Below are 13,109 nucleotides of genomic sequence, written 5' to 3'. Positions count from 1 at the left end.
ACTAGAAGCTAAATTTCTAAGTATATAAACCAGAAAAATTAGCGCAAAAAGTAAAATGACAATCTTTTTGATCAATTTTTGACAGTTCCTTGATGACGACCAAATGACGACAGTGACGACAGCAGTCAAAAGATCAGGCTGTGTGGGCTAAGTTCCATTTGCCTGCCGGAATGGGCAAATCGAAAAAAAAAATCGTTTGGGGTTCGGAGTAGGAGTGTACTCCGAGGCTGGGGGCTTAGGTTTCATCATCATCATTCATCACTTTTTTTTTTTTTTTTTGTTTTGGTTTTCCCCGAAGGGTAAGGCAAAGGGAACTATGCTCATCATTCATCACCTTTCATCATTTCATTAATCATCAAGAAAAAAATACGTAAGACATGGCTGTATGGGCATAGTTCCCTTTGCCTTACCCTACGGCGAAAACAAAAAAAAAAAAAAATTCTGCTGTCAATCCTGTCATTTGCACAGTAAAAAATTTACAGTAGGAAAATGTTTTGCGGTCGGTCGTTATTTTTCGCGTTTTCTATATAAAGAGAAAAATCGATGATTTCTTGACAAAAACGCTAAGAAAGATCGTCGATCATGAGAGAAAAATGGAATTTTATTTTGTACCTAGTGTGGTTTTCTTATTTAATTTTATCAGCTATTCTTATGTTCGGTCATGGTTTCTTGTTGTCTCGAAAGACGTTGAGCGATGTTTCAGAGTGCGTGCCACTGAATAAGTTCAACTGTGATGGTCGGGAAATAGGAAATTCAACGTATTATTCGAGTTGCACGAATGATGTGAAGATTCGTCGTATTTTGGCGAACCCTGGAGTGCCAGTGGTGTGCGCGCCTACTCGGCATAGAGTTCTGTTTGTGCTGGTGGATGCGCTGCGGTATGATTTTACGGACTACGATGAGGGGCTGGAGAAACCATTGCATTATCAGAACAAGCTGCCGGTGCTGCGGGAGACGCTGGCGCGCTGGCCGGAGCGCACCCGCTTGTTCCGGTTCATGGCGGACCCGCCCACCACCACGCTGCAGCGCGTGAAGGCGCTCGTCACCGGATCGCTCCCGACGTTCATCGACGCCAGCTCCAATTTCGCAGCAATGGAGTTGCAGGAAGATAATATCATTGACCAGGTAAATTGGCTATCCTATTTAATTATCTTGAGTGTTCATGAGTCATAAACACTGTAACAATTCTTGATGCTGTTTTACTTACTAAACTTTTACAAAACTTGTTAAAAAATTTCAGGTTACAAAAAGTGGTGGGCGTGCTGTCCTTTTAGGAGATGACACATGGTCCCGTTTGATGCCTGGGAAGTGGTTGCGGTCACATGCTCAGTACTCCTTCCACACATGGGATCTTGACACCGTTGACTTAGGTATTATACTTATCTGATCAGATAGGTCCTTATGCTCACTTTAATTATGTTATAGATAACAATAAAATGTGTATTTTTTATCTTTATGACAACTGTGTTAGAATCTTGATTGTCTATTAGATTTTATACTGAAAGTCTGCAATATATAATAATAATATAATAATAAATATGCAATATATAATAGTACTAGGACATAGGCCTCCTCCTTATTGTGCCACTCCTGTCTGTTGCATGTTGACTTTCTCCCAACTTTGTGGTAGATCATCTCCCTACCATTTATTTGGACTCCCTCTTCGTCTTTTGCCATCTCTGGGGCGCCATTATGATGTCTTTATTCCACTTTTATTTTAGACCTCACCATGTGTCCTGTCCCATAATAAGAATTCAAAATTATGTCGTTATAAATCTTGCTATTATATTACTATTACAAATTTTCAGAAGTGGACTCGAAAATTTATGACGAATTAAAGAAAGATGATTGGGACCTCCTTGTTGCACACTACTTGGGGGTTGACCACGCTGGGCACAGGTACGGTCCCAACCACCCTGAGATGGCACGGAAACTCAACGAAACCAACAACAGACTACAAAAGATACTGAAGATATTGCCTCCTGACGTACTACTGTATGTAGTCGGTGACCATGGAATGACAGACTCTGGTAAGTCATTTTCATTATAGGAAACCATTAGTTATTATTATTAGCCTTTTTAACCGTTACTTAATCAGTAAAAAGTATCTTCCTTCTTACTAAAATATTTATATAGTCACTTGTCCCTGTAAATGTATCTTTTGCAAAACTGATAAATATATTTATGTCTATATTAACACAAATAACTAGTGTATTAACAATATTTTAAGTATAAATATAGTAACTTAGTAAAAACAGTATTTTTCACATTGTTTTAGACTCACAAGAATGGAAAGATTCAAGTGGTAGGTATTATAGTATTGCTTGATCGTAGAAGTTTTATTGTGCGTGCAATATGTTGAATATTCGTCAGTTTTGTTTTGTTTGTGCTCGAGTAATTTTTGCTGCTGTTGTGTGTGATTCTAAAGCATAGTGTTTTGGTTATAATAGTATTGTTCTTATTATAATATTGGGTGTATTATTAAATTATCTTTATCTAGCTATATTAGAATAACTTTACTGATATAATATAAATTGGTTATGTACAGTTTTTTCTGTAAGTTTCGATACTTTTGTGCCAATAAAGCAATCTATTGTTTCTTGTTAACAATTTGCTAAATAAGCTATAGAATGTTTATTTAAGTAGGCCTGTGTGTGCATGTCAATTTAGGCTATTACACACAATAAATTGAATAAGTTTGATCAAGAATTTTTGATGTTATCAGGTGACCACGGAGGGGAAAGCCGGGCAGAGAGAACAGCTGGACTGTTTGCGTACAGAGGGCTAGGTCTGGGAGGGAATGAGGCAGACATAGAAACAGGCAAGGAGGTACAGCAGACAGACCTGGCACCGACAGTGAGCGCAGCCCTAGGCAGGCCTCCGCCCGCGCCGTCGCTAGGCAACCTCCTCTTTCCAATCCTGCCAGCTATGCCGTCCACTGAAACACTTCTGCTTGTTACCAATAATTTGAAACAGGTGAGGTTTATATTAATATGTATATTAATTATTGCTCTTTGATTTTACCAAGACATATTTGTATTTTTTGACGTTTATATTGGATTGTACTTTCGCGTATTTTTTCTGTCTGCCTATACAACAATTTACCACACCTAAATCTGTTTATATGTCTAAAATTCTCAGTGTGTTTGATAATATTAAGTAGGGACAAAATTTATTCATTTATTTTTTATTCCATGTAATATTGAAGCTATTCATCCAAAACAGCAATATTGCTATTTGACATTTGTTGACATTGGCCAATTACTTTTAATTACTTAAATGTCAAATTGCAATATTGCTTTTTAGATGAAATGCTTCAATGTGGCCTGTTTAGACCCTCACAATAAATTAACTGACTAATATAAAAACCGTAGTGTGAATGCACAAGTGACATATATACCTCCTAGATTATGTATATTGATAAGAGTATAGAGTATGATATCATTATCAGAATTGTGATTATTTCCAGATAACAAACTACCTCGTGCGTTATGGAGAAGAATCTCAACAAATTCCTCTGGAGAAGCTCGCTCAATTAATTAACGCTACTAGGGACCAACTTAGTAAATCGTCGGGAGTACAGACACCTGATGACCTCAACAACTATGTATCTGAAGTTAGGTAAGATCTGATTCACAGCCAGCAAAATGTGTAAAAATGATTGCCAATGATATTAATTTTTTATTTTATTTTTGAGAATGTCTAAGGCCCTTTGCCGAGGTATTTCTTGCAGCCTCTTTTCACCGGCCATGCAGGTTGTCAGAAGCAGCAGTAGTTTTAGGATGAGACAGTCATTATGTAAAAATTACGATTCAAAATGTAACTATGTTACCTACAGAATGTATTAGTTTTTATCACTCTTATCGCTAGTAGTATTTTATGGCGTTTTTCACCATTAGCTTTTATTTCCAGAACATTTAATTTGTCGGCGCTGTGTTTAATCGAGTTCTTTTTTGTTTCAGAATACTCATTGACAATATACGCAGCGTTTTTCGTGAAGTTTGGGTAGAATTCGATTCCCTTTCCATGCTTAGAGCATTGTTGCTCCTTCTATTGGCCATCTTCTTTAACTGGCTGATCACTGAAGGCCTTCCCATGGAGCGTCTGCCAAGCGTTTTCGCCAGCTCCTTCGTTCCTACAGGATATATATCAATGGCTGTATGTGTAGGACTTTGTTATACTGGTTATTATATGGAGATTATTGAAGATTTAGAACATGCTGTAATATTAAGCACCGGTTTAGTGTCCGGCGCAGTGATATGTACATTAATAATAATGCATTGGGATGGTATTAGTCAGAGGTGGTACGAAGGAAGATCTCTATTTTATGAGCGGTTTTCGCGAGCGGCTCTTGTTGGCTCGGCCGCTGTGTTAGCATCAAATAGCTACGTTATTGAAGAGGGTGCGGGTCTCTCGTATCTGACTCTGACTGTGTTAGCACTTATGGCGTGGAATGTGGGGACAGTGAAGGCGTTAGTTATATGGGTGGGATGCGGTATTATTCTGGGACTCTCGCGGCTGTATAGGGGTTGTAGAGAAGAGCAAGGAGATTGTTGGACTTCGGGGGGCGGGGTGAATAGTGGGCAGGCTTCGAGACTGGCGCTAGTACTGGCTCTGGGGTCAATGGCCGCGGTCGTGGCGGTAGCCAGACGGCATATTGGCTGGCGCGGGCATGGTATTGTGTTGGCTGGATTGTTTGCTTGCGCGCATTGGGCCGTTGGTTGGGGCTCGTTGGGTTCGCCTGCTCGTTCGCGACTGTTGGCTCGGGGCGCTTGGCTGGTGTTGGCGGCGATGTTCGCCCTTCTTTGGCGGAAGGATAGGAGCGGTCCGACGTTACCGCTGATAGCGTGCGGCCTGCTGTTGTACATAGCGAACACGCTGGTGCTCGGAGCCTCGTTTGCACCGGCGGCGGCGCTTGCGCTGGTGTCAGCGTTCCTGGCGCTCAACATGGTGTCCTCCTTGAAGAGTGACGGAACAATTAAATTCTGTAAGTATATTTTATAATACCCAACTAAAATGTACTACTATATTATTGTAAGTAACTTTCATTGAGGTGTCTTATCAAATAGCTATAAAAAATACATTTTGAAGGTCACCTTATAAAAATACTTGTGTAACTTTATAGAATAGCCGATTACAATGACTCTATATTGCAGTCAGAATATAGTGTTACTTCCATGTATTCGTGAGCCCTTTGCCAATAGAAATATTTCAACTTAAAAATCTAACCAACCTCCTTACAGCAATATCAACTCGGTGCAGTTCAAGCGTGGCTTGCCTGTGGGCGTTACTAGCGTCTTACCAGTTCTACGGCATGGGCCACCACGCGACACTGGGCCACGTGCGCTGGTCCCCCGCCTTCCACGCCGGAGACCCCCACTACTTACCAGACTCGCCATTCAATGTGGCCCCCTACGTCACCGGGTCTCTGGTGTTCCTTGATCTCTTTGGTAAGTTGTGTTAGTCAGCTTTAACTACTATTAGATGTACAGGGTGTTAGTAACATCATAAGGAAAGCTTTGAGGGATGATTCCGTGTTGATATCAAATAGAATTTTCCGTCACGAAAGTATGGAACTGAAAATAATTTAAAATAAAAACACTAAAATTTTCACGAGTTTTTATCAAGCATAATTTTTCATCACAAAAATATAAGAGTTAAAAAAAATTGCGACGGAAAATACCGCATGATATTAACTCGGAACCATGAGCTGAATCATTCCCCTCAGTATTCGTTACGTACGTTATTACTAACACCCAGTATTTAATATTACATATATCCTTCTGAGACCATACACTCTCAGAACGAGGGGGTGAGGTAAACCTAGCTCAGCCGCTGGTGGGGAGCGGAAAGTTGCCGTTCTTTACGTGGTATTATTCTATACCAAGCAACATGTGTGCAGGCATGCCGCTGATGTTCGGCGCGGCGGTGCCGCTGCTGGTGCTATGCGGCCGCTCGCAGCTGGGTGCGCGCACGCAGCTCGCCGCTGTCTTCACGCTGTGCCTCAAGTTCGCGCTCTGCTTCGTTGTCAGGGTGAGTTACTTAAGGTTTGAACTACATCTGGCCGCACCGCATCGCAATTTCCTATGCTTCTGTCCTTTTCAGTCAGTCAAATGGTTCTGACTGCGCTGGTGCGTTGCCGAGCACAGCAATACTATCGATACTAATGTTTTTCTTGTTTCAACAATCGATAACGAGACTAGACTAAATTGTGGGATATAGAAATAACACGGGATATTTTAAATATCTTTACTCCTTATTAAATATCTTTACACCTTATATTTTAACAAAATCCTCTCACCGACCTGTCGGTCGCACCAAAGATTTCCCCTTTCTTACTTTTTAAAACTGCCTTAGGCAGCAATAGCCAGGACCGACATTTTCTAGAGCGATATAATGCGGTATGCGACTAAATGCGGCGAAGAGGCGATCGGGACAGTGGAATGCTGGCGCGCGCTTGCGCACTACTAACCATGAGCAAACCAAACCACTAGAGGGGCAGCTACCCCACCCTGACCACTTCAATGGATCAGACTATACCTAGCTGACGTACGTTTCAACCAGGGATGTTCGGGAGCAACCAGGGAGTTGTTTTGATCGGCTGGCCGCTGCCAGTGCCGAGACAGAAGCCGCGGGCATTGTTTCTTATTTCTTCTTTTGTCGTCATATAATATAACTTATAGTTATAAATAAAACCACTTTAACATTAACACTAACGGATAATCTGAAATAATTTAATATCCGGTATAATAATCATTCTTAAAAAAAAAAAAATTAAAACTGTTTATTTCAAATAAAAGAATATTGGGTACATTTTAAGGTTACATGCTGAATCTTAAAAGTATAAAGAAGTCTTAAATCCGTATCCGAAATTTCATATCCATAAAATCCCTGGTTTCAACTTGTCATTTTTGCAGGTGTTCGCGTGCGCGATATCAGCAACAATCCACTGCCGGCACCTGATGATCTGGGGCGTGTTCACCCCGAAGCTGCTGTTCGAGTGCGGCGCGTGCGCGGCCGCGCTGCTGGGCTGCGTGCTGGGCGCGGCGCTGGCGGCGCACCAGCTGCCCGCCGACCACCGCAGCAGTTGACACTGACGCAGTCACTGATGGGGGCGCAGGGGGGATGGAGGGGACAAATTGTTTAGTTGATGTTTTTATTCGGTATATAGGCGGTCGCATGATATAAGAAAACCAGGAATGCTCGATCCTATGGCAAGCCGCCATTGATAGCCCTTTGATGACGTAAGTGTTGCCATTAAAATGGTATCTCCAACATTGCAAGGATGTAAATTTTATTATTGAAAATTAAAATGAATTTACTGACTAATGTATTTAATTACTATTACTTGTCTCATATATAAAAAAAATTGAACTGTAAATAAATAATTTACTAAAAGTTCAAAATTTCATTGCAAAGTAAATATAAAAACATTGGTCGTGGGTAATTTATTTATTACGAAATGGCAATACAGGGCGGGATGACGACAGCTGGGCTGACCTTGAAATGTTAGCTGTCAGTTTCGAGCATACCTGATTTTCTTATACCATGGGCGGTCGAACGAAGCAGTCTGTGTTATCAAGACATAATCTTAGAGTTTGCAAGGCTAGAGTGTAATAAGTTGATTGAGAGGCCTGTGGGACTCCAGGCCGTTTATGTATAATTGCTGTTGGGTCAACTCAGCAGAGGACTGCATGGCACAGACTGTCTACATAGACGCGATATATACCGCAAACTTCGATCATTCGATCGACAATGGTGCCAGTTTTGGCAGACACAAACTTAATTAGTTTGACAGCTTTTAAACTAGTGCCGTCCTTCACTTACAATAAGTACAAGAAAGAGATGGAGCTAGTTTTAGTCCTGTCAAATTAAGTTGACGGTTGCCCGAATTGGCACCATTCAGAGTTAAAAAAAAACACCTATAATTTTAGAATTGACTAATGTCAACTGTCTAGCTTCACAAAATATGACTCATTTTAGAAGCTCGACGCTTATTTAACTAGTTTACGATTGAGTGCTTCCTCCATTTTACTCTGGCTTGATGTAAATACTATTGAAAATCGACAAGTTTACCTTATTCTTTAGTTTGAATAATATTTTTCTCATGTTTTGACGAAATCTAATGTTGAAAGGTCAGATAGGTAGTCGCTTCTGTAAAAAATCGGACCTGTCAAAGATTCAGGTTAGGTAAGCGGACCCTGTGAAAAACAGGATAATGCTAGGGGGATGATGATGAAATCAAGTTTGTACATCAAAAATAGTTGTGAAAAACAGAAAAAAAAACTTGCTTCAAACCCATTTTCCACGTAAGTGTTCCTTTATCATTGGTGTTTTGTATGGAAAACTGTGAGGTATGGGTACTTAATTCATCCTACGATGGATATTCTCACTAGTTCGACGATCGAACTTTTTTTTTTTCTCTTTTATGTATCCTGCTCAACACAGCAATCTGTCATCATGGACATTTAGCTGCTTCTTTGTTTGGTTTCTCCTGTATTTGGTCTTTGTAACTGTGAGAAATGATCCACTGATCGGTCTCACTTTTCAGCAGGAAATCTGTTTATTAAAGATGAAACACTGTTTCTCTTAAGTCTTGTGTAAACAATACTTCCGGACCCCGATAAGTCAGCAGCCAGAGAGTTGACATGACAAGTTAGTTTTTTCTGGTAGTTTTGGCTACGGGTAGCGGTTTCTTGCTTCACAGTTTGTAGCTTCAGATCTTGCAGGATGTATTTATTGTGGATGCATTTAGGGATGCAATGAGAAAAATAATTCTCAATAGTTCGACGATCGAACTAATGAATCGAACTAGTGAGAATAAAGGGTACCTCTGACTACCCCATTGGGATATACTGTGCTTATGTTTATGATGCATTTTGTGAGTATATAAGCTAAGTGTAAACTTGTCGATTTACAATGTCGCTTTGACGGACTGTTGATATTTTAGCGTTTTTTTAAAGTACAAGTGAGACTAGTGCGAATGTTACATATTGTAATTTGTTGTTCGCGATGGAACGTTCATATTTGTGTTGTGATTTACGGGTTTTGCTATTGGTTGTGTAACTCGGTGTGAAGAGATCTTATACATGCATACTCAATACACTATACTCAAGTGGATATTTTGCTTTCAACGGTATTTGCATAAAGTACCGTTGCTTACTATCGATACATGAAGGAAGACTAATGGTTGTCGATAGCTCGATAGTCCTTGCAATAATTAGAATAGTATTGCTTTGTGACAATATTATTGATCTAAATGAGCTATTGGCAACCATGGGCGTGAGGGTCATGACCTGTCACGGAGGGACCGACAGGGTGACAGAGTGGGTCTTGGGTGGGCACTGCAATTTTATCTTAATTCTGTACGGAGATAGGTTGCCTGTGAACGGGTGGATTCCCCCCCTCCATCCTCTGACAACAAAAGCTGGATCCGTTCCTGTCGACAACAGTAGACATAGAGCAACACGGCTGACCACGGCATTACATTTCCACTATGACGTAAACTAGGTTTTATATTTCCGCATTCCATTCAAGACTCCGTGTGAACAATGTTTTTATATTGCTACTGCTAAATTCGATAAAATGTCTTATACGTTATACGGGAAATATAACGCCGTGTGAACGTAGCCTAAGAGTACAATCGATGCGCTTATTTTTGCAGCTCAAAATAAACAGAAGAATATCGATAAATTATCTTATCAAGTTATAAGGTCTCTTGTGTGTCGAGTTTTGACTTTTGAGTGATGTCTATCCAAAGTAATTTATACTGATAGACTTGTTTGGTATGAAATGAACAAACACTGCCAGTGCAGGCTTTTATATTGTTATATTGAAACATGTTGAATTTTACTTGAAATTATAGTTAATGTTATGCTTTATAGAGTATTGTAAGTGGTTGCTTACAATCATCGTGTACAAATAAACGATATCAGAAATTAAAAAATATACATCCTAGGCGTAACATGCGTTTTCCATAGAAATAGGAAGAACTTCTATTTTTTGGCACTTTTCAGTTTTATACCAACTATTTGTTGTAGGGTCCATAACCAGTTCGACTATCACGTGCACAGCACTACTTTGTTGTTTATTCTTACTTTTTATACAATATTGTATATATTAAAAAAAATACTATGATTGAAATTAAAATAACGACCAAGACATTAAGGTATAATACTCCAGTCATAATCGTAATACATACCAATGCAGTATTGTTTTATATAAATCATGCCTTACGTGTTATAGCAATAAATATAATGTTTATGCATTTCAAGTTCATTATAAATATTAAAAGTCATTAGATAATAAATTATTACAAATTGTAAAGTAGGTATTTTAAATTTTCTATGATTTTAAATAAAGTATTTATAGCATACAATAAGTTTTATTTAATTAAAAGACTTCATGAAATATATTACATTTATGTAATCACTTTGGAATAACTATACAATCATTTGTGATCGACCACCATTTCATAAACAGAACAGTTTCTAAAAATGTGACTATTACTATCAAAATTACTAAATGGAATTAGTCACACAGCCAAGGGATGTCATACAAGCCTGAGACATTTAGCACCTTCACTGAGTTATTACCAGCAGCAGTTGGATGAAGAATTTCCATACCCACAAATTGACAACCATAGAGCCAACCACATCAAGCAGAGAGTTTACGACGACGGCTTCGTCGGATCGTAGGGCTTGAGAAGATGTTCGGAGAAAGAGTTGACGGCATCGGCGCCTCGGACCTCTTTGTCTAGCAGAGGGAGCTTAGTGACGTGGAAGTCCTCGTAAAGATCGGCGATTTGTTCTAGATACTTCTCTTGGACCTTGTGCCGCGCGGCGCAAAGCTCACAAGGCGCCGAAGTGCGCATGAGCAACTGGTTTACGATAATGTTGTGCGTGTCGATACCGCATCGTGTGAGCTCTTGTACTAGACGCTCGGTCTCGTACAATGAGAGGAACTCCGCAATGCACACGCACACAAAGGTTGTCTGATTCGGGTCCTTGAACTGTGCGTTTACTTGTCTGATGACTGAGAGCATCTCATCCATTTTGCTGCTGAACATGTCTGAGTTGAACTCTGCCAGCCCAAATAGAGTTGCCACTTGGTTTATGAATGGAGCCACCTGGAAGTAAAAAAATAGATTTACCTATATGATCATAATTTACAATACTTGACAAAGGTAACAATTCCTAAATGATTACAGAGTTCAAATCAGTCTGTAGGTATTATAAACTGCTAAAGTAGTGGGAATTAATAAGGTAATTGACAAGGAGACTATAGACTCAACATTATATTTACATTTCAACTTTTTTTAGGTACTATGTAATTGTATTGGTGGTGGTTGTTGTTTTGGTTTGTTTCTCTTTTTTTTTGTTAATTATTTTTGATATTGGTTTCTTTTTTTCTGTGTATTGATTTCCGTGTGGTTTCTGTCCTGTGTTGAATGTAATGTACCTGTCTATCTGTGTCTGTGGTGTCCAGAAGTAATAAATGTTTCTTTCTTTCTTTCAAATAACTAAAAAAAACTGTTTAGTAAAAAAGGTAATTTTCCTGCCATATTATTTATTCATTATGATTATTAATTAATCGGTTTCTAGTTATTGCAGAAGTTACTATAAGCAAAGTGCAGTAAAAAGACATTGAAGGCAGAAAAGAGGGAGACAATATTACCTTTGACTTCAAGCGCATCAGTTTACCCAGACCCTTCTCTACAACCTGCGGGAATGAGAGCAGACGCAGCGTGTGTCCTGTTGGAGCTGTGTCAAACACGACGGCACTGAAGTTCATGCCTTTCACCAATTTCATGACCTGTCGAAAAGTATTGATTTTTAGATTTGTGAATAGAATTTCAAATCAGTTTATTGCCTTTGTACAGAAACAGATTCAACTGTTATTATATGTTTAACATTAATATTATAAATTATGAATTTAGAAATTGTGTGAAATAAATTGTTGATTTGAATTTAAATAATAGGTTGGTTGGTTGATGTCCCGCATCCAAGTTGTTTGCAAATGTTTGTTTCCTTTTGGTGGTTGCCTGGAAGAAATTGCTCTAGAGCAATAAGGCCGCCCAAATTGTACTGTTTTCATGTGTTATGTCTGATTGTTGAAATTTTAGTTCTGTGCAATAAAGTATATTTGATTTGATTTGAAATGAGCACGAAAAAAAGATCAATAAGTAGGATTGTTATTTGTAATATTGCACCTTATGGCTCTGCCCATTCTAAAACTTCCTTCTACCACATGTACCAGTAGATATGACACAAGAAATTTAAAGAAATGCTACAATGACTTGCTATTAAAGTTATGAGTCACTAAGTTATTATAGATTATTTTCAAAGATGATAATTCATATAAGACTGAAGTTCCATCTCACCTCTGCATAGCTCATAGCCTCATCAATACCGGGGAAGGCTCCTACAATTTCTTGCATGACTCCTTTACCTAATCGCATTGCCTCTGTCTCCCCCTCAAAGTATTCCTCTGGAAGCTCATTGAGACCAACATTAGGGTCAATTTCCATGGCAAATAGGTTGTCGAAGCCCTTCACTTTAGTTGGCACCTGAAATAAAATTAGATCTTTGTAAGAATCAAATTGGATTGTGACATACCTAAACCAGTTATGCGATTGACGGAAATTGGAATACACGAAAGTTGTATGGCAAAGGAAGTAAATTAGGGTATCTAGGTACCTTAGAAAATTTCTGGTCAAAGGCATCAGAAATGTTATGCGCCGGATCAGTGGATATAATAAGAACTGATTCTCGGACCTTGGAGAGTTGAACCGCCAAGCTGCAACTGTAACGGCATTTTTAAACATTACTTCTTTGATAATTAGTAGCAATTTACACGAAAATTACTGTAAAATCACATGCTATGTTACCTGCATGTTGTTTTGCCAACGCCGCCTTTTCCGCCCACGAAAATCCATCGCAGGGTGGTCTGGTCAACTACATTCCTTAGTGATGGTTCCAGTGGTTCAAAGTCTTTATTTTCGTCCATTTTTTCTCGATTCTTTTATAATTTTTGCTAAACAGAAAACCAAAAATCGTGATTTTGACGAATGTAAAAACTGACGTAGCAAACAATGTTACTATCGCAAA

At 39.1% G+C, this 13,109-nt stretch overlaps 2 protein-coding genes across 5 annotated transcripts in view; one reads left to right on the top strand and one right to left on the bottom strand.

Annotated features, from left to right (window-relative positions):
- Window positions 1-466: 466 nt before the first annotated feature.
- LOC126374664 (GPI ethanolamine phosphate transferase 3) overlaps window positions 467-13,109 on the top strand; it is a 387,485-nt gene continuing 374,842 nt past the window's right edge. For 2 of the 4 annotated variants that reach the window (XR_007567470.1, XR_007567469.1), the window contains exons 1-10: window positions 467-1,125; window positions 1,241-1,370; window positions 1,809-2,030; window positions 2,279-2,305; window positions 2,726-2,976; window positions 3,470-3,621; window positions 3,963-4,987; window positions 5,244-5,450; window positions 5,903-6,033; window positions 6,918-8,190. Coding sequence is in view for 2 of the 4 variants with exons in the window: in XM_050021365.1 (XP_049877322.1) it covers window positions 583-1,125; window positions 1,241-1,370; window positions 1,809-2,030; window positions 2,279-2,305; window positions 2,726-2,976; window positions 3,470-3,621; window positions 3,963-4,987; window positions 5,244-5,450; window positions 5,903-6,033; window positions 6,918-7,091 (2,862 nt within the window). In the remaining 2 variants the exon portion in view is untranslated. Of the gene's footprint in view, window positions 1,126-1,240; window positions 1,371-1,808; window positions 2,031-2,278; window positions 2,306-2,725; window positions 2,977-3,469; window positions 3,622-3,962; window positions 4,988-5,243; window positions 5,451-5,902; window positions 6,034-6,917; window positions 9,546-13,109 lie in introns of those variants that run through there. The other 2 variants (XM_050021365.1, XM_050021366.1) reach the window with 2 other exon arrangements.
- Window positions 10,406-13,094, bottom strand: LOC126374689 (ATPase ASNA1 homolog). The gene is made up of 5 exons (XM_050021406.1): window positions 12,890-13,094; window positions 12,699-12,804; window positions 12,383-12,568; window positions 11,677-11,814; window positions 10,406-11,128 (listed from the first exon to the last, which is right to left on the bottom strand). Exons 1-5 carry the CDS (start codon window positions 13,006-13,008, stop codon window positions 10,670-10,672), a joined length of 1,008 nt encoding a protein of 335 aa, XP_049877363.1. The 5' UTR covers window positions 13,009-13,094; the 3' UTR covers window positions 10,406-10,669.

The sequence above is a fragment of the Pectinophora gossypiella genome, chromosome 17 (genome assembly GCF_024362695.1).
Source record: "Pectinophora gossypiella chromosome 17, ilPecGoss1.1, whole genome shotgun sequence".
In the NCBI taxonomy this organism is placed as follows: domain Eukaryota; kingdom Metazoa; phylum Arthropoda; class Insecta; order Lepidoptera; family Gelechiidae; genus Pectinophora; species Pectinophora gossypiella.
This window is presented reverse-complemented; position numbering and strand designations above follow the sequence as displayed.

Bases quoted from the DNA above. Each gene is read 5' to 3' on its own strand.
- LOC126374689 (XM_050021406.1), bottom strand. From the start codon at position 13,008: ATGGACGAAAATAAAGACTTTGAACCACTGGAACCATCACTAAGGAAT. The intron at 11,815-12,382 runs GTGAGATGGAAC...ACTTTTCGACAG, and splicing joins AGGCTATGAGCTATGCAGAG to GTCATGAAATTGGTGAAAGG. The intron at 11,129-11,676 runs GTAATATTGTCT...TTTTACTTCCAG, and splicing joins TGATGCGCTTGAAGTCAAAG to GTGGCTCCATTCATAAACCA.